This window comes from Panthera pardus, unplaced genomic scaffold, assembly GCF_024362965.1.
Source record: "Panthera pardus isolate Hobbes unplaced genomic scaffold, ASM2436296v1 HiC_scaffold_22, whole genome shotgun sequence".
In the NCBI taxonomy this organism is placed as follows: domain Eukaryota; kingdom Metazoa; phylum Chordata; class Mammalia; order Carnivora; family Felidae; genus Panthera; species Panthera pardus.
This window is the reverse complement of record NW_026526788.1, coordinates 201,589-220,249: the sequence shown is the minus strand read 5'-3', so window position 1 is coordinate 220,249 and position 18,661 is coordinate 201,589. Positions and strand designations below refer to the sequence as shown.

At 49.5% G+C, this 18,661-nt stretch overlaps 1 protein-coding gene across 1 annotated transcript; it reads right to left on the bottom strand.

The window, feature by feature from the left end:
* Positions 1–2,248: 2,248 nt before the first annotated feature.
* Positions 2,249–12,984, bottom strand: RHOU (ras homolog family member U). Its single transcript, XM_053910182.1, has 3 exons — positions 12,489–12,984; positions 10,479–10,537; positions 2,249–4,768 (listed from the first exon to the last, which is right to left on the bottom strand). Exons 1-3 carry the CDS (start codon positions 12,748–12,750, stop codon positions 4,313–4,315), a joined length of 777 nt encoding a protein of 258 aa, XP_053766157.1. The 5' UTR covers positions 12,751–12,984; the 3' UTR covers positions 2,249–4,312.
* Positions 12,985–18,661: the final 5,677 nt, after the last annotated feature.

Genomic DNA, 18,661 nt, shown 5'->3' with positions numbered 1-18,661 from the left:
CGTGAAAGGAATCAAGGGACACCCCAGCAGCATGATCCTTCCCTTCCGCACAAATCTTACGTTGTTGTCTCACACAGACTCACCAAAGCACCTTCACGGGCTGAATGCCATCTTCCCCTCCTGGGGGACTAGCACACACACGTGCACACACGTATCCCCGGTATCCTCCCAGCGGGTGGCCGCCCCCAGCAGGCCCAGCTCCCCAAGTGGCAGCATCTCTGTTCCGGGACTGTTGGAAATAATTCATATCGCTTTGCTCTGATCTCATAAAAAATGAAACATAGATGTGCTCTTACCCATAAAAAGCAGAAGCCTCACCCAAAATTAGTAGGGATGACGATGAGAGCCATTAGGGGCCACTCGTGAGCTAATCACGTAGGCATCCCGCTGTGAAAGAAATGAGCTTCCCCACGGAACTTCCCAACAAGACCAATCCGAGGCAACATTTACCGGGCACTTCCGGCACACTCGCACGTTACACTCAGAACCCCACCAGCCCACGGGGGTAGGTGCCGTGCTTATCCCCCCTACAGCTGCTAACGTTTAGACGCAGGAAGTTTAAGCTGCTTAAGGAATCGCAACCATGTTCCCTTTATGAAACTTTTCTCCCAGGATACTTGTCATTCTCCCACCTCCTTCAGGTCTTGTAAACATCTCCGGGATATTTACATCTCGCTGACCAGAAAGAAGATCCGCAGGGACTGTCATTCTAATGACATTCTTTGGTAGAAAAAGCAAGTACGGTTACATCCATAGGTCAGAATTTACTTCGTACCATGTGCTCTGTCCACGTAGCCTGGGAAGACCTATCCTGGATACGGGAGGCAAACTGGGGCTGGGTGAAGAGAAACTTCCAGGTCCCTCGGAGCTGGCTTGGGGCTGCCTGTGGAGGCCAGTGAGGGCAAGCTGGGTTTTAGCACTTCGGGGCACATACAAGTGGTCAGTAATCTAAATGCTCTCTGCACAGCCTTCCAGGATGCATGAAAAGTCAAAGCCTGGCCTCAGAGGCTCCGTGGGGTATGGAGTGGACAGGCCCATCCTTCACTAGATGACCCTTGAGGCTGAAGGGTGGAAGCAGGAGGACATCTGGCCTCTCAGAATGTTCCTGTCCTCAGGGCCACCTCCCCTGGTGTAAGGGCTGCATCCTGGCGGCACGACGGGAAGGCTGACCACAAGTTCACATACACCACGTGGGCACCTCCCAGCCCTCGGAGACGGGGAACCCCGAGCCCTGCTGGTCTCCACTGAAAAGCCGGTAGGGCCCACAGCACCTTCTAATCCCTTTCATGGCTATTCCAGATCTTGGCCATCTAACCCACATGTGCACATGTGTTCTCATTCAGGATTCAAATAGCCTGGGGGGTGGGGGGAAGGCAGTACTTTCACACGTAAGGGAACGGAGGCTCACATCCAGGGACCTCCCCATCATCAGACACTACGTGCTTCTCTGAGCCTAGACCTTTGGCTCCAAGAACAGTGCTCCTGTCGGGGACACACACGGGCCACCAGCACGTGATCCACTACAGACACCTGCGTCTGACGTCAGAGCGCGCCGAAGTCAGACCGTGACCCCAGAATTCTCAAAACCCCATTTTCAATAAGCACTTAATGTTGGTTAGGGAGGATTCCCAAAATGCCTCTGGGCTTTTCCAGCTTCCCAGCACGGAAGCCTGAGGCTTGCCAACCGGCCTGCTTTTCGACGGGGCCGAACTTCCTCCTCTACTGACACTCTTCGGCAGAAAAGGCAAGCGCAGTTGTATCTGTAGGTCAGAATTTATTTCATACCACCTCGTTTATAGCATTTTCAAGGACAGCGTTCTGCTCAACATCATTTACGCTTGAAAAAGAGAGAAGCACAACTTGGTAAGGCACCAGGTTACGACAGTCGGGGAGAAGACTCTGCCTTCATTTTGGCTTGGGTGATAGCTGCGTGGTTTCTCTGAAGTCTGCCAAACACAGAGAACGACATTACAAAAGGTTCGCTTCCACATACGTGGTAAAAAAGAGAGAACACACTTGGGAAGTATATTGTATTTTTAAATCATGACTGGCCTACACCGTGGGAGTTAAGCGAAGGTGGCATCTTCTTAAAGCACGACTCATAAAATCTCCTCTGCAATACCAAGCTGCAAGTTTAACGATGGGTAAGCTTCGAAGTGGATCAACTTTACGTTTACCTCAAGCCGTACTTTTAAAAACGTTTCTGCCCAAGTCACACAAAGAAACAAGAATGGAGGAAAGCATTAAGTACAATCAATCGTACCTTTACTATTCTATAAAACGCAGCAACATATGAAAAATGGTGGTGTTTAAAGGTCAACCCTCGAGATTTTTTAGCGCTAACGGTACAGGTTGTATCAAGTTGGGTTAGAAATAAAGCGCTGGCGTAAAGCTTTCAGAACCGGGCCACACAGGCGCGTTTCACCAACAGCTTTCAACCAGTGGCCCTCCAAGGCAGAGGGTGCCAGTGGCCTCTCCAGGGGGGCCAAGAGCTGCCCCATATGCTATCACATGCATAAAATTTCTTCCAAGTTTTGTGTTCCGACTTAAAAATTAATTTGCATTGCACTCCATGACATTTGTTTAAATACAAAAACCCCGTTTAGAATGACTCCCCAAATAATTCTACCACCTCTCCCACCTGGTCTGCACAGCAGGGTGGGCGGAGCCCAGCCCGGAAAGCTATTCTCACAGATAGGTGGACCAGGCAGGCAAGACTGCTTTTCGGGAAGTCTGTCTGGAGCATTTTCACAACGAAGTAACGTTATTCCCTCAGGTTAGAACTAAATGCTTCAGGAAACAGCGGATTATCAATTTCCAACGGATGCAAAAATAAATAGCAAACAACCCATGTGTTTTCATTTTCAAACAAGGAAACCCGTTAATTTGATTTGCCAACAGAGGTGAAAGAAACCCCGTCCCAACCTTTGATTTCTTCCATAGAAAAACACAAATTAGTTTTTTTGAATATAAAAAAGACAACGCAAGACCCACGGAAAGAGGAGACGCTTCTCTCCGCTGGCTCTGCAGAGCTTATCCCTAGTTTTTGAGCCGACCTTGGTGAGTCTGTGTCACCCACGGCAGCCGGACGTGATAATTCAACGCGTCAGGCTACCTTTTTTGGCACTTCGGAAGCACTGCCATCACAAAGGAAAACTATTCTTCTGATACGGCACTTGTTTTCTCCAGAGGACTAAGCTCTAAAAATTCTACCACCTTGAAGAACACAAACGTTTCACAAGCATATGGTTTTCTGGCTGTCCCACAGGAAGGATGCAGCTTCGTGAGGGGGCTGTGGTCCACCCCCCCACCCCCCACCCCACCGCCCCCCCCCCCGGCCGGCCGCAGCAGACCAGCCCCACGAGCCCGGTGACACACAGCGCCGGGCCCTGCTGCCAGGTCCCTGAAAGGCATGTGTGGACTTCACTGGTTGTCGTAACGGGTTTCAAGAGACACCCATTTTAAAACAGGTTTCAAGAGATGTTCACGTTTGGTTTTCAGGTGGCCTCAAAGACGTGCCGAGACGTAGTTAAAATCCCATCTCTGAGTAGGGTATCATCAAAAAGAGAGCTGTTCAAAAAAGTAACAAAAGCAGGAACCTGAGCTTCCCTCATATCTGTTTTTTCGTGGCCGTGCTTTTCCCCATTAACCGTTTAAAAGTCTGAATCAGCAGCAAATATAGCCATACGTACGTGCGCGTGTGCGTGTGCGTGTGCGTGTGTGTGTGTGTGTGTGCGCATTTTGGCTGACTTAAGGGAAATAAAGGTCATTTTGTCTCCTACAAACATTTGCTGCAGGCCCTTCAAGAATGTTCACTTCCCTGCAGGCGGGACGATTTAAGTGTGGACGTTTAAACGCAATTCTGACGGGTGCTCCCTGGCCGGCCCGCGTACGGAACGTCCTTGCATCGAGTAGCCCTTCATCAAGGGAGGGTCGACCACACCATTTGGCCGTTGGTCCTTCTGCGCATCATAACGCGGCCAAGTTGCATCCTTGACACCCACATCCGAGCGGGTCTCTTTCATATCAGATATAAATTAATCCCGAGGTCTCGGAGCTCTCCTTTTCCAGAGTTGGGAACATTGCTCAACTCCCTTCAGAAATATCTTGCATAATTGGCTGGTCCCTAAGCTGAAACAAACAAAAACGTCGAAGGCAAGAAAGAATACATAAACTGAGAGCTCCACCTGTTATACGCATACACACGCGTTTCCTATCCAGGTTCTACACAATAAAAGGAGTCACGTCAGCTAATATAGCTTCTAATATCGGCTTCATCTAAAAACTGCCTTTTCCGGGTTTCTTGCCAACATCATACGACACAGCAGTACTTTTTCCACCAGGACTTGGAGAGGTTTTTCATTTTGTCAGGAGTCCTGCTTTTGCGCTTCTTTGGCTGTTGCTGAGTGTCTGAGTACTGGATGCCGGCGACAATGGCCGCGTCAAAGACCTCTTTGAGGTTTTTCTGAGTCAAGGCCGAACACTCGATGTAGGAGGCGGCTTTGATCTCCTCGGCGCACAGCTTAGCTGCCTCTTCAGGCACCGGCTTCTCTTTGCATTTGTCCAGCTCAATGAGGACTTTGACGTCTTCTCTGAGATCCGACTGAGTTCCAACGAGGACGATGGGGGCTTTGGGACAGTGGCATCGGATCTCGGGCACCCACTTCTCACTGACGTTCTGGAAGGATGAGGGGCTCACCACACTGAAGCACAGAAGAAAGATGTCCGTGTTGGTGTAGCAGAGGGGCCTGAGTTTGTCAAACTCATCCTGCAACCAATCAAGGCACCCGAAAGTTATTTTTTAAATCCATTCTCATTAGCAAAAAGACCCCCTTACCAATTTTTTCCTCGGAAAGGGTTATAGCAAGCCCACTGCCAGGGCCTCGGAAAGCAATCCTGCTGCTTCCCTAAGTGGGGCCCACACGCCCAGCCCCATGCAATCTGCCCAAAGTGTTCGGTGTTTTCATCAACACTCATGACCCACTTGCAACTCACCACAGAAAAAGTACTTACATCGGGTGAATTTTAGAAATAAAATTGACTTCATCTAGCCTTCAGCCCAGAGTAACCCAGACTTACTCTCTCAACTGTGGTACTTAGCCACTCTTCCAAAACTTAGACAGCATCCACACTGATCCCCAGGTCTCCAAGCTGACCCCAGTGAGCCCTGGTCTAACACAGCTCCTGTCTTCAAGAATCCAGCCCTGCCCTTAGGGTGCCTGGATGGCTCAGTCGGTTACCCGTCCCACTCGGTTTCGGCTCAGGTCATGATCTCACGGTTTTGGGGATTCAAGCCCCTTGTCGGGCTCTGTGCTTACACAGTGGAGCCTGCTTGGGATTCTCTCTCTCTCCCTCTCTCTCTGTCCCTCCCCCAGCCGCTGCCTCTGTCTCTCTCAAAATAAATAAAGTTAAAAAAAAAAAAAAGAATCCAGGCTTGCCTGTCCCCATGACAGCTGTGAGTGACGCCCGCCTCACCTATCTGTACCTGTACACACTCAGGGCACACACAGTGCAGGGAAGAATTTTAATCAGACACAAGGACAGACCCAGAATTGGAGCTGAGACCTCTCATAGGCCACTCTCACTGGCAAATCACTTACAACACTGGTTAACACATTCTCGTTCTTGCTTGATATACCTCCTTCTTGCTTTATCTCTTTTTCTCCCTCCTTTCTTCCTTTTCTTACTTCCTTTAGCCTTTTTTTTTCCCCCTGCAAATACCAGGGGCCTCCACGCACGGTGCTTTGGGAAGATAAAGGACCAGAGAAAGGGTATACCCACCCTACTCTTAAAATATAGAGAATTGGATGGAATAATTCTAATTCATTATAGAAACCAAGCATCATGCTGAATATCTGCAATAGTCACCCACTTCACAGAGATGCATGCTGGACACCGGGCCCCGGGCAGGGCCAGGGGATTCACTGGGAACAGAGAGACCTGGCCTCAGCCCTTGCAGAGATGTCTGCCTCCAAATCAGCATTTCTTTATAGTCTCCTGGAGTCCCATATTCAGCTAACTGAAAGCTTTCACTCACCTCTCTCATAGGAAAATATTTACATCATCTCATTCCTATTTAGAATTTCTGGGGCGCCTGAGTGGCTCAGTCAGTTAAGCGTCTGACTTCGGCTCAGGTCATGATCTCACGGTTTGTGGGTTCAAGCCCGGCGTCGGGCTCTGTGCTGACAGTTCAGAGACTGGAGCCTGCCTCGGATTCGTGTCTCCCTCTCTCTCTGACCCTCCCCTGCTCGCACTCTGTCTCTCTCTCTCTCTCTCTCAGAAATAAACATTAAATTTTTTTTTTTTTTTAATTTCTATCAGTGGGGGCCCCTGGCTGCCTCAGGTCGGAAGACATATAGGACACTCGATCTCAAGGTCGTGAGTTCAAGTCCCCCACTGGGTGTAGCGATCATGAAAAAAATAAATAAATAAACGTTAAAAACAGTAAAAAATAGATAAAATAAAATTTCTGTCGGTGGGCGCCAGCCATCTGCGAGTGGACTATAACAGACCACTTCCCAGTGGCAAGAAAAAGTGAAATGTCATCCAGGTTTTCATTACTGACATGCACATTATTCCGTATCTGCAGCCTTTCTGCAGATGTAAAGAAAACCTAGATCTGTTTTTTTTTTTTTCTTCATTTGAAGCTCCATATTTCAGTTGTAGGGCAACAACCAACAATATCGAAGCCAGCCGGCTACAATGCTCAGGAATAAATCTGGCATTTCGGAACGTCACTGCCACGTGTCTTCTACAAACGATGGTATAAAAAGAACAACTTAGCTTCCTTAGTGCCAACTTTGTGTGCAGGAATAAACGCAGAAACCCGACCAGGTAGACTACGGCCTCGCTCTGAAGACCTCGTAATAAAACATTCCTTCTGTTCTCGGAGGCCTCAAAGCAAAAGCACAAGACTGAGCCCCACGTAAAGGCAGCTCCCTCAGGCAGCTGCACCTCACTGTGAGAAGGCAGTCACCCTCGGCCGGGGCCTGGAATCTGGGCTTGCGTTTCCAATAAAAAGAAAGACAAGCACAGGGGCTGGGCCCTGGGACAGGCCTTTGGAAATCTGGCTCCCCAGACCTCCGGGGAGTCTGGCTAAGGGGCTCCGGGAGCCGAGCAGAAATGAAACCCTCCTCCTCACGGCCTGCCCAGAAACCTTAGATATTTGCTGAAATAAATGCAATGTGCACATGGGGGACGAGGCCAGTGGAACGCACCCCCAAGGAAACGTGTGCTGAGGCCCAGTGACTGGCATGCACCTGCCGGGTCGGAAGACGTACAGAATTCCGTCAGGGGCGGGGCGGGCCGGACAGGCAGCTCAACGGTAACGTTGGTCAAGCTGCAACCTGATTTTTTTTTTTTTTTTTTTTTGTACCACAGAGATTTTTCTAAGTGCCTCACGGGTCAAAAGGCTGAAGAACTTTCAGCTTCTCCTGGTAATGCCACCGCGAACTACTCCTATTTCAGTGACAGTCCTTTCTCTTCTGCCAAAGGTATGTTTTGCAGAGCCCTCAGTCTCCGATCTATTCTCACTCAAGTAAGACTGTGAGTCCAGTGTTAAGAGCTCCTCGTAAGGCCTTATATGCTCACCTACCTCCCTGACAGGAAGACCCGAAGGCACAAAAAGCGATTTCTAGTTCCTCATGAGCCAAGGAGAGCCACATTCTTGCTCCGAGCTTCCATATGAAACCAGGGTATTTGGGCCCCAGGTTAGGGCTATCTGTGCTCACGTTTCCCTGGGTTGGGACTCAGACGTGACACGAGTCATAAGGCTACTGTGAGGACTGCCTCAAGGGGTGGGGGCAGGGGGGGTTCCACTGGTTGAGTCAACATCAGGGAAATACAGCAGGTGTCAAATCGAGTCCCTTAAAAGGCAGTTTATCAGATCTGGATTAACTAAGGAAGTTGGAAAAGAACTACCACTTGGACCGGCTTTGCTGTGAGTCCAAATAAGTCCCAAATGACACCTGGGGTGTAGGGGAAAAAGGACTTTATCTTACCAACCGTGTAGGTTTCATAAATAGTTTTTGAAGTTAGTTTTCTACACGTCTTTAGATGGTCACCTCCTCCGTTACATAATAAGGTATGCGTTACTAACCAATACGTCATTTAAGAAATACAGTCCAGGGGCGCCTGGGTGGCTCAGTCGGTTGAGCAACCGACTTCGGATCAGGTCATGATCTCACGGTTCGTGGGTTCGAGCCCCGCATCAGGCTCTGTGCTGACAGCCTGGAGCCTGCTTCGAATTCTGTGTCTCCCTCTCTCTGCTCCTCCCCTGCTCATGCTCTGTCTCTCTCTCTCTCTCTCTCTCTCTCTCCTTCAAAAATAAATTAAAAAAAAAAAAAGGAAATACAGTCCATCTCAACGAAAACATCACTGGGAGAGCAACAAAAAAAAAAAAACAATTTCCAAATAAACCAAAACGTACCAACTTGCACCAAAATCCTTCTATTTCCCTAGTTAAACAATTTCTTCATGAAAACGTCTCCAAAATTATCCTCGTGCTTCCCCCACTTTCAGACAGACCATACTACGACAAATCAAACCCCGCCTCAATAATTCAGGATCGTTTCCACAAAGCGGTCCCGATGAGACTCCTATGCCTCTTCCAAAACTGCTCAGAGGTTTTCTTCCCAGACCCACCTGTCCTGCACCCCGAGCCCACGTTGCCTTCCGCCTTATGGAACTTCACTGGTTTCTTTCCACAAGTTCTCCTCACTGGTCTGTCTTCCCTACAGACTGTAAAGTCTTGTGAGGGGCAGGCCCAGGACTTCAGTTAGCACTTCCCCAAGACCTAGCTCTCCTTTGTCTGTCTCCATGCGAAACCACGACTCAGCCCTATTATGTGGCAGGCACCATGCAGGCAGAACCCCAACTTAGGAAGCCGTGTCTGCGGCAAGAACCAACATGTAACAGGAGAGCCCCATCAGTGGGCAGGGATGTGCACTGAGCTGCTTGCTCCCAGCCCCCCCCCCCAGGGGTCCCCAGTAACTGTGCCTTCTCGGGCTGTTAAGCTGCTCCTTCCTGCTTTAGCAGGGATGCCTATATTTATCGATGTGCTCCTCTGACCTCACCTGGAAGGTCAGAAAATCAGACACGGAGTAGGAAAAATATTCCCGCTTTATGCAAAGCCATACAGCGTTCGCTATAAATACGAGGAGGGCGTCCAGAAAGATGAAACATTGCAACGGTGGTGTTCTTTGCGCTCTCTTTTGCACAGACTACGCACGGCGTTTGATTTTCCCTGCTGCAGCTGAAGGGGAAGGATGAGGAGAGAAAGAAGAGGCCAGGCTACCACTCCCGCCACTGTGGCCCTCGCCAAACCAGCGTTGAGCTGGAGACCAGAGCTGCTCAGGCCTGTATCACCTGGAGGTTTGAACTTGCTGTCCCCAGGCTAGGTAAGCAGTTTGGAAGTCCTGGCTGGGACGAGGCACTAGAGAATACTGGAAGGCCAACTTCTTAAACACGGAAGGTCACGTGACGATACCTCAGAAAGTGAAGTGGGCCCTTTTACGGGCCTACAAAGTGCCCCTCAGCATTTGCTCTAACAAAGTACAGGAAGGACTACATGTTTGTTAACTGTCACTTTGACCAACTCAAGAGACAGCACCCTGGGTTCTCACAGGGAACAAGGAGACCTCGGTGACGAGCGCCATGCCAAGGGAGGACGGGTGATGATGAGTCCCTGGAGCTCGTCGGGAAACACCTGAATCCCCATCGCTCCCTGGGTGTCCGATCCAAGTGCCTAACCTTCCCACGATTTGGAAAGACTAAGTCCAGGTTCATTCATGACTCTGGTGCAGGACAGCTTTGACCCCTGCATCTGCCTCAGGGAACAAAGGTGGCCCTAGCGAGTCAAACCACGGCTTAGGAAACTCCATCTTTTTCTTATTTATTTATTTATTTATTTATTTATTTATTATTTTTGAGACAGAGAGAGACAGAGCATGAGCAGGGGAGGGTCAGAGAGAGAGGGAGACACAGAATCCAAAGCAAGCTCCAGGCTCTGAAGTGTCAGCACAGAGCCCGACGCAGGGCTCGAACTCACAGACCACGAGACTATGACCTGAGCCGAAGTCCGACGCTTAACGGACAGAGCCACCCCGGTGCCCCAAAACTCCATCTTTCTCTTGAGCAAATTTCTTTAATACGTGGCTGGTTGACTTCTAATGAAATGATTACATCGCCAACTAACTTTGAGAAATGATCAGAGCATCAGTGATAATTTTTAATAAACACCAGAGAGTAAATAAGGTCAGAAACGCCTGTGAGAAGAGAACTGTTCTTCACCCTGTTGTCCCCGTCCTGCCCACTCGAAGCTGAGCCAAACCCGGTTTTTATCCCCCTCCCCGTCACCCTCTCAGGGGTGGGTCTACTTCGTGAGGCTTTAGAATGACCCCGTTTATGCAAGGAGGGTATTCTGAGGCTTTTCAAAGGCTGGTTCCCTTCCCACCACTGAGCAGCGATGATACACTAACCTGCCCGGCAGTGTCACAGAGCTGGAGTCTCACAGGCCGTCCGTCCACAGAAACCACCGCTTAAAAACAAGATGAAAACAATGATCAGGGGGGGATGTCCTTTAACCCCTTTCAGGAAAAACATCGTTTTAGCTGCAACTACCATTCTCCCTCCAAACCCTTCAGTTATTCTGGGTCCCCTAATGAATTAAAGACTGGTCTAAAACAAGGAGGCCCTTGGGTGGCTCAGTCAGTTAAGCGTCTGACTTCGGCTCAGGTCATGATCTCACAGTTCGTGAGTTCGAGCCCTGCGTCGGGCTCTGTGCTGATGGCTCTGTGCTGATGGCTGGGAGCCTGGAGCCTGTTTCAGATTCTGTGTCTCCCTTTCTCTCTGCCCCTCCCCTGCTCATGCTCTGTCTCTCTCTGTCTCAAAAATAAATAAACGTTAAAAAAAAATTTTTTTAAATAAAAAAAATAAAAATAAAACAAGGAGGCCCCCATGCAGGCACTTTTGTATACAACCCTCTTGGGCTGGCACCTCACTGCACTGCCCGGGATGAGGCCGCAAACCCCTGAGCCATCGGATGGCACCCCAGAAGGGCCTGCACTCTTCTCCCAGCCCCGGAAGATTTATTTGCCCGTCACACTAGTTTCAAAAAACCTAAAAGCAACACTAGGGGGTAAATGGGAACCAACCTTGCCGTTTTAACTCAGTGGGAAGCCTCACAAATAATTCTGTTTTCCCTTGGGATCTGTTCCAAGACTTCATGGTTTATCAGAAAATTGTAGCTTGTTTTGAGAACACGAGCAAACACAGGCTGCCTGCATTGTCCTGTTTATGGAAGCGGGCCCTACTCATCTCACCCTGTCGGCTCAAAGAGAGGATTAAAAAAGAGAAGAAAGCCTGTCCACCTTTCCACTGGGATGGGGTACTGGGCAGGGGCCTGCCTCAGGGCACAGCTTGAGGTTTCTATTTGAATTAAGCACCCAAGTTTGTCTCAGTACAACTTTCCCAGTTCTTTTAATGTTTACACTGATCAGCTGGGAGGAGGAAAGGGGGGAAAAAAAACCCAAAACTGTTTAGGTGGGAAACCCATTAGGTGTGGCACACTTTCATCTAGGGTACCCAACCCCTTGCCATTGGGACTACGAGGTCAAGAAACATTTCTTTTTTTTTTTTTTTTTTTCCTTGAAGAGCAAGAGGGAGTGTTTCACACTAGCCTCTGTGGATTTTCACGTTTTTGTGAATTTCAAAAAAAAAAAAAATCCCCGAAAACCCCTTTATCTTTGTTTCCACCAAACTAAAACCCAGCATACCATACTTAAGAGCTGTAAATAGCTTAGAGATAACTGAAAAGATACTAAGACATCAGAAACACAGCCAATGAGGGAGATGGAAGTAGGGGCAGTGGGGCCAGGGGAGAGGGACTCCAAAGAAATTGGGTTTACTCTCCAGGTTTAATCCGGACCTAAGCCTTTACCAGTGCCGTTTTCACCAAAGCGAGTATTTTCTGGCTCTTTAAAGCGGAGACGCCCATTGTCACGGGAACCGCCAAAAGGAAAGGACCGACTCTCCGGGCCACAGGTAGGGCCACCTGCGCGTCACCTTCCCACTGAAACTCGGCAGCGGCGCCAGCAACGTCGACCTGACGCAACTTTCCTACGCAGCAAACTGACCAGGCAACCTGAACTCGACCTGACTGATACTCGCTCGTCTGCTACTAAATTGCCCGACCATTTCTTTTCGCGTAGGCTCTGTCCCCCGTACCCCGCCCCCTCCGCCAGGCTCCGGCTTTAGGGTTCCCCATTGCCTCTGGAGGCTCCGCGCTCGCCGGGTCCCCGAGGCTCGGGAAATGCCCTGCGCTCCGCGCCTGGTCGGCTTCCCAGCTGGAGCCCGCCCGGCCCCGCAGCCCCGTCGGTGCCACCCCCCCGCCCCGCGACCCTCGCGCCGCCCTCCCCGCCCCCCCCCCACCGCGGCACCGGGGCCATCGGCACCGCAGACCGCGGCCCCGCGCCCCCGTCCCCGCTCACCCGAGAAGTTGTCGAAGGCGGTGGGGATGTACTCGGTGGGGTAGCCGTTGGTGGTGTAGCTCACCACCAGGCTCGTCTTGCCCACGGCGCCGTCGCCGACGAGCACGCACTTGACGCCGCGCCCCTCGGCACCGCCCGCGCGCCCCCGGCCCCCCGGCGCCCCGGGCCCGCGCCCCCCGCGCGCCCCGCGCTCCCGGCGCGGCGGAACGGGCGGCGCCTCGCAACGGCCCGGGAATGCGGGGTCCCCCTGCTGCGGGGGCATCGGTGCGCGCGCTCGGGCGTGCAGGCGCGAGCGAGCAGGGCCCGGCCCGCCCGCCCCTCGGTCCCGGAGCCCTCCGAGAGGGACGAGCTGTCACCGACCGCGGTGGGCGCGTGCCCGGCCCCCGAGAGCGGCGGTTCCAGGCCACACGCTCCCAGACAAAGGCGGCCGGGGTGGGTCGCGGCTCTGGGCTCGGGCGGCGCCACCTGGCTCCGCTCCGCGCGGTCAGAGGACTGCGGGCCGGCCGAGCGCCGTGGAGCCCGAGCGCTCTGTCTCCTCCCGGCTTCCCGGCGACACGACGCGTGGGGGGCGGGAGGGGAGGGGAAAGAGGCGGGTCCGGCCCGGCCGCTCTGTCCCCGCGCCGAGGCCACAGCGCCCCCCGCCTGCGCGCCGGGCCCCTGCACCCGGGCCAGAGGCGGTGCTACGCCGGGCGGGTGAGGAGCGCGGTCGCCGGCTCCGGGCCGAACGGACCCTCGCTGCAGGGGGCGCGGCTGCCGCCCGCTCTGGGGGTGGACCCTGAACACCCACTCCGGGGCGCGTGGCCCGGAGGCGACGGGTAGCGGAAGGCAGCCTCCGCCCACCCCCGGCGGCCGAGACTGACACCACCGCCGGAGTGACCGAAGCGGTTCCGCCTTGTTGCGCCCACGCGGGCGGGGAAGCCTGAGCTTCCTCCGGTTCCCCTGGCTCCCCGCCTCCCCTTCCCGGCCGCAGCCTGTGCCGTGGGGGCCCCTTGCTGGCCACAGTGCTTCACCCAAGGGGGAAATGAAGTGTCTTGGGGACACGCCCGCAGGAGACTGAATTAAAAGGCAACTTTTTAAAGTCTTCGCTACAGCCCATCGTGTGATTTTTCTTCTAAGATCATTTGTGCTCCAGTCGTTTGGGAACAAAATGATGTCAGGTCCAGCGCTATTGCTCGTTGGGCATGCCATGAACCAGCAAAGTAATTTGTAGATTCAATTTCTTCTTTTGCGTAAATGTTATTTGGAGACATTAATATAATGGGGGGCGGGGAGTCCCATTTGTCTCTGACTTCTTCCTCCTACATTTAGTCAACAGTCCACGCAGAAAACAGGGAAGCCCGGTTCTAGTCTGGACGCAAAGGCTTCTCGGGGTTTACAGGTGGTTTAAAAAGCGTCACATACTATTCACATAAATACTGGCGCTACAACAGCGACAACAACAATAACAATAACAGCAGGAGCTAATAAATATTGAGCCTTTATGTGCCAGACACTGTTGGAAGCACTCTGCCTGAACTCATTTGTTTAATCTTCACGTGACTTATACCCATTCTACAGATGAGAAAATCTCAGGCTCAGAGATATTTTAGAAATGCCCAGGTTCCACAAGCTGTAAAGTGGCAGCGACAAGATCCAAACCCAAATAGTCTAGCTCCAGAGGCTAAGCTCTTGGTTTTTCCAAGTTCTTACTTACATCCCAGTTAGTTAACATCCGGTGTAATATTAGTTTCAGATGTACAATATAGTGATTCAATGATCCTATACATTTCAGTGCTGAGACTATGCGGCTATGGGGCCATGGGGAGATTCTATTCAAGGGACACAAAGCTTCAGTTACACAAGATAAGTAAGTTCTGGAGATCTAATGTGCAGCAATGGTACTATAGTTAACAACATTGTATGGTCCTACTTGAAATTTGCTAAGAGGGCAGATCTTAAATTTCTCACCACCCACACACAAAGGTAACTCTGTGAGGTGATGGGTAATGTTAATTGCCTTGATTGGGGTGAGTATTTCACTGCGTATATAGGTATTAAATTATCAAATTGTATACCTTAAATGTGCGCAATTTTTAATTGTCAACTATACTGGAGGAAAAGGATATGCAGGTAAAAGAAGGTTGAAAAATAGTATTATGGAGTGGTGTGTCAGGCAGCTTATTAAAATGTTTTCTTGCGGGTTCTTCTTGATGTTTATGGTATTTGTTGGCCTTTTAAGTTTTATAGCTTGTTGTGATGCATTTCTCATTTTAAATGAATATTTTTTTAATGTTTATTTATTTTTGAGGGGGAGAGAGAGACAGACCGTGAGTGGGGGAGGGGGAGAGAGAGAGGGAGACAGAATCTGAAGCAGGTTCCAGGCTCTCCATGCTTTCAGCACAGAGCCTGATGCAGGGCTCGAACTCATGAACTGTGAGATCATGACCTGAGCCCAAGTCGGACGCTTAACCGACTGAGACACCCAGGTGCCCCTGAATATTTATTTTTGTACCTAATCGTCTAATTGATATTTTTCTCTTAAAGAAGGCCCCCAAATTTGATAAGCTTTTAGGCTGTACAAAATTTTGCTTTACCCCCTACATCTGGCCATATGTTAATTTTTGTATCCTATAGCCTTTGACTCCTGCTTTACTCCCTTTTTAAAAAGTTTTGTTCAAGAGACTGTAAAAAACTGAGAACAAACTGAGGGTTGATGGGGGGTGGGAGGGAGGGCAGGGTGGGTGATGGGTATTGAGGAGGGCACCTTTTGGGATGAGCACTAGGTGTTGTATGGAAACCAATTTGACAGTAAATTTCATATATTAAAAAATAAAAAAAAATAAAATAAATAAATAATTAAAAAAAAAAGTTTTGTTCAATTTATTTAAACTGAAAAAAAAATTCACCCATTTCTCCCACCCCCACCACCTCCCACCTCTTGCAACCACCAATTTGCTCTCTGCATCTGTGAGCTTATTTGGTTTTTGTTTGGTTGATTTGGTTGGTTGGTTGGTTGGTTGGTTGGTTGGTTGGTTTCGATTTCACATATGAGATCATACAATATTTGTCTTACTCCATTTGACTTATTTCACTTATCAAAATGCTCTCAAAGCCCACCCATGTTTTCACAGATGGCAAGATTTCATTCTTTTTTTTGTGGCTGAATAATATTCCATTGTGCGTGTATATATAATACATTTTCTTTATCCATTCATCCATTGAAGGACACCTAAGTTGTTTCCATGTCTCCATTAAAAATAATGTTGCTGGGGCGCCTGGGTGGCGCAGTCGGTTAAGCGTCCGACTTCAGCCAGGTCACGATCTCGCGGTCCGTGAGTTCGAGCCCCGCGTCAGGCTCTGGGCTGACGGCTCGGAGCCTGGAGCCTGTTTCCGATTCTGTGTCTCCCTCTCTCTCTGTCCCTCCCCCGTTCATGCTCTGTCTCTCTCTGTCCCAAAAATAAATAAAAAACGTTGAAAAAAAAATAATAATAATGTTGCAACAAACTGAGGGTTGATGGAGGGGGTGGGTGGGAGGGAGCGGAGGGTGGGTGATGGGCATTGAGGAGGGCACCTGTTGGGATGAGCACTGGGTGTTGTATGGAAACCAATTTGACAACAAATTTCATATTTAAAATAATAATAATGTTGTGATGCCTAGGGAGGTGCAGATACCTTTTTGAACTAATGTTTTCACTTTCCTTGGATAAGTTCTCAGAGGTAAGATTGCTGGATCATATGGTGGTTCTATTTTTAATTTTTTGGAGAAACTCCATACTGTCTCCATAAAGACTGCACCAATTTACGTTCCCACCAAGCAATGTACCCAGGGTTCCCTTTTCTCCAAATCCTTAGCAACACTCATTCTTTCGCGTCTTTTCCATTACAGCTATTCTAACAGGTGTGAAGCGGTATCTCATGGTGGTTTTGATTTGCATTTCCCTGATGATTAATGCTAGTAAGCATCTTATCACGTACCTGTTGGCCATCCATATGTTTTCGGGAATATGTCTGTTTAGATCTCCTGCCCATTTTTTCATCGGATTGTTTGAGAGTTTTTTTGCTGTTGAGTTTCTATGCGTTGTTTATATATTTTGGGTATTAGCCCCTTATCGCACAGATGACTCAACTACTTTCTCTCCTTCAATAAATTACTTTTTCATTTGGTTGATGGTTTTCTTTGCTGTGTGGAACCTTTTTAGTTGCACTCCTTTTTTTATGCTGTCCCCTACTAGGTTGAATATTGTCACATCCCCACTCATTTCGCCCCCTCTTTCTCGATTCAGCTTAATAAACTGCAGCCTTATCAAAAATACCCAGAGCGACTTCTCCCCCTATTTATAAGCATCTGATGCTGGTGACTCAGGAGAGCAGGCTCCACGCTTCACGGTGTGGTATGTCATTCCAGATGAAAAGTGGAGAAGCGGCCTGGAGCACCAGAAAGCCAACTGAGGTCAGGCCCTGCCTTCCAAGTATGTGGGTCCAAACCGAATGATACTTTTTAAATGTATTCTCTGTCTGTTTCCTCTCGCAAGGACTTTATTTTGTTTATCCCTACACCCCACACTCAGAATCACGTGGGGCAAATAATAGACTACTATTTCTATTACTTCGGTTACACAATCAAATCTGTGTCTTGAAGCAATGACTAGGAAAGACCATTTCTTTGCTCTCTTTTAAGAATGCATTACCCCTCCCGTATCCCAATTTGACTTCACCATGACCGCACAATTGATTCAATGTCTCCACTGGGTCTTGAGGGTAGGAAATATGGGAAATGCTGGCAATTGCCTGGGCACAGAATTTCCACTCTTTTTTTTTTTTTAATGTTTTTATTTTATTCTTGAGAGACAGCATAAGTGGGTGGGGGAGGGGCAGAGAGAGGGGGGCAGAGGATCTGAAGTAGGCTTTGCATGGACAGCAGAGACCCTGATGTGGGGCTCAAACTCACGAACCGTGAGATCATGACCTGAGCTGAAGTCAGCTGCTCAACCAACTGGGCCGCTCAGATGCCCCACAGGATTTCCATTCTTAAGATCTCATCCCTGGGGCGCCTGGGTGGCTTAGTCACTTGGGCGTCCGACTTCCGCTCGGGTCATGATCTCGCGGTTTGCGAGGTCGAGCCCCACGTCTGGCTCTGTGCTGACAGCTCAGAGCCTAGAGCCTGGTTCGGAATCTGTGTCTCCCTCTCTCTCTTCCCCTCCCCTGCTCATAATCTGTCTCTCTCTGTCTCAAAAATAAATAAAACATTAAAAAAAAAAAATCTCATCCCTGTTTGGCCCTCCAGCTCAGGTGTGAACATCTTCCACCCCACCCCAAACCCTTCTTCCCACTCTTCCAGAGTCCCACCATTGCCCGACACACCCAGGCCAGGAGCCTGCACCCCTTTCCCCCTTCTTTCTCTGACTTATCCCTGTTTATGACCCAGGTCTCAGCTGAGACGTCACTTCCTCCAGGAAGTGTTCCCTGACCCCCTGACATTGACGTACCTGTGCTTTGCTTCACCAAACTCTTGAACTCCAACACATTTTCTAGTATTTTTTTCCAAAAAGTTCTTCTACCTGTTCCACTGGCAAAGATTATATAATTTTGAAATCTACTAATTATCGTGAATTTATAACTTGTTTACCAATATAGTAAATAGCCGTCCTAAGGGAATCTTCACCGTGTATCTTTCACTTTTCTATCTTTTCACATATTCAAGAAGTAAGCTACCATAATTTTTTAATTAATATATCTCTTGCCAGGATCCATCATCAGTTTCAATACAAAGGTGTTTTTTCTGCTATTTATATAATATTTCACCATTTACCCATCTCTAATAAATAAATAACAGCAGATAACCAAATCAGAAGTGCAGTGTTTCTGGATCTGTCATGTTAACAGGGCACATAGCTATGTGTGTTTACTCTTGTTTGTTTGTTTTTAATTATTTATTTTGAGGGGGGAGAGCGCAAGTGAGGGAGGGGCAGAGAGAGGGGGAAAGAGGATCCAAAGCAGGCTCTGCACTGACGGGCTGACAGTAGTGAGCCCAATGTGGGGCTCGAACTCACGTACTGCAAGATCACGACCTGAGCTGAAGTCGGACGCTCCACTGACTGAGCCACCCAGGCTCCCTTCCGTGTGTTTATTCTTTCTTCAAGCCTTAACTCTTTGCCTTGGACAAACTAACCTCGTATCTTTTCTTCAGCAGTGCC

Bases quoted from the DNA above. Each gene is read 5' to 3' on its own strand.
- RHOU (XM_053910182.1), bottom strand. From the start codon at position 12,750: ATGCCCCCGCAGCAGGGGGACCCCGCATTCCCGGGCCGTTGCGAGGCG. The intron at 10,538-12,488 runs GTGAGCGGGGAC...CTTGTTTTTAAG, and splicing joins CGCCTTCGACAACTTCTCGG to CGGTGGTTTCTGTGGACGGA. The intron at 4,769-10,478 runs GTTAGTGTATCA...GATTGGTTGCAG, and splicing joins TCTGTGACACTGCCGGGCAG to GATGAGTTTGACAAACTCAG.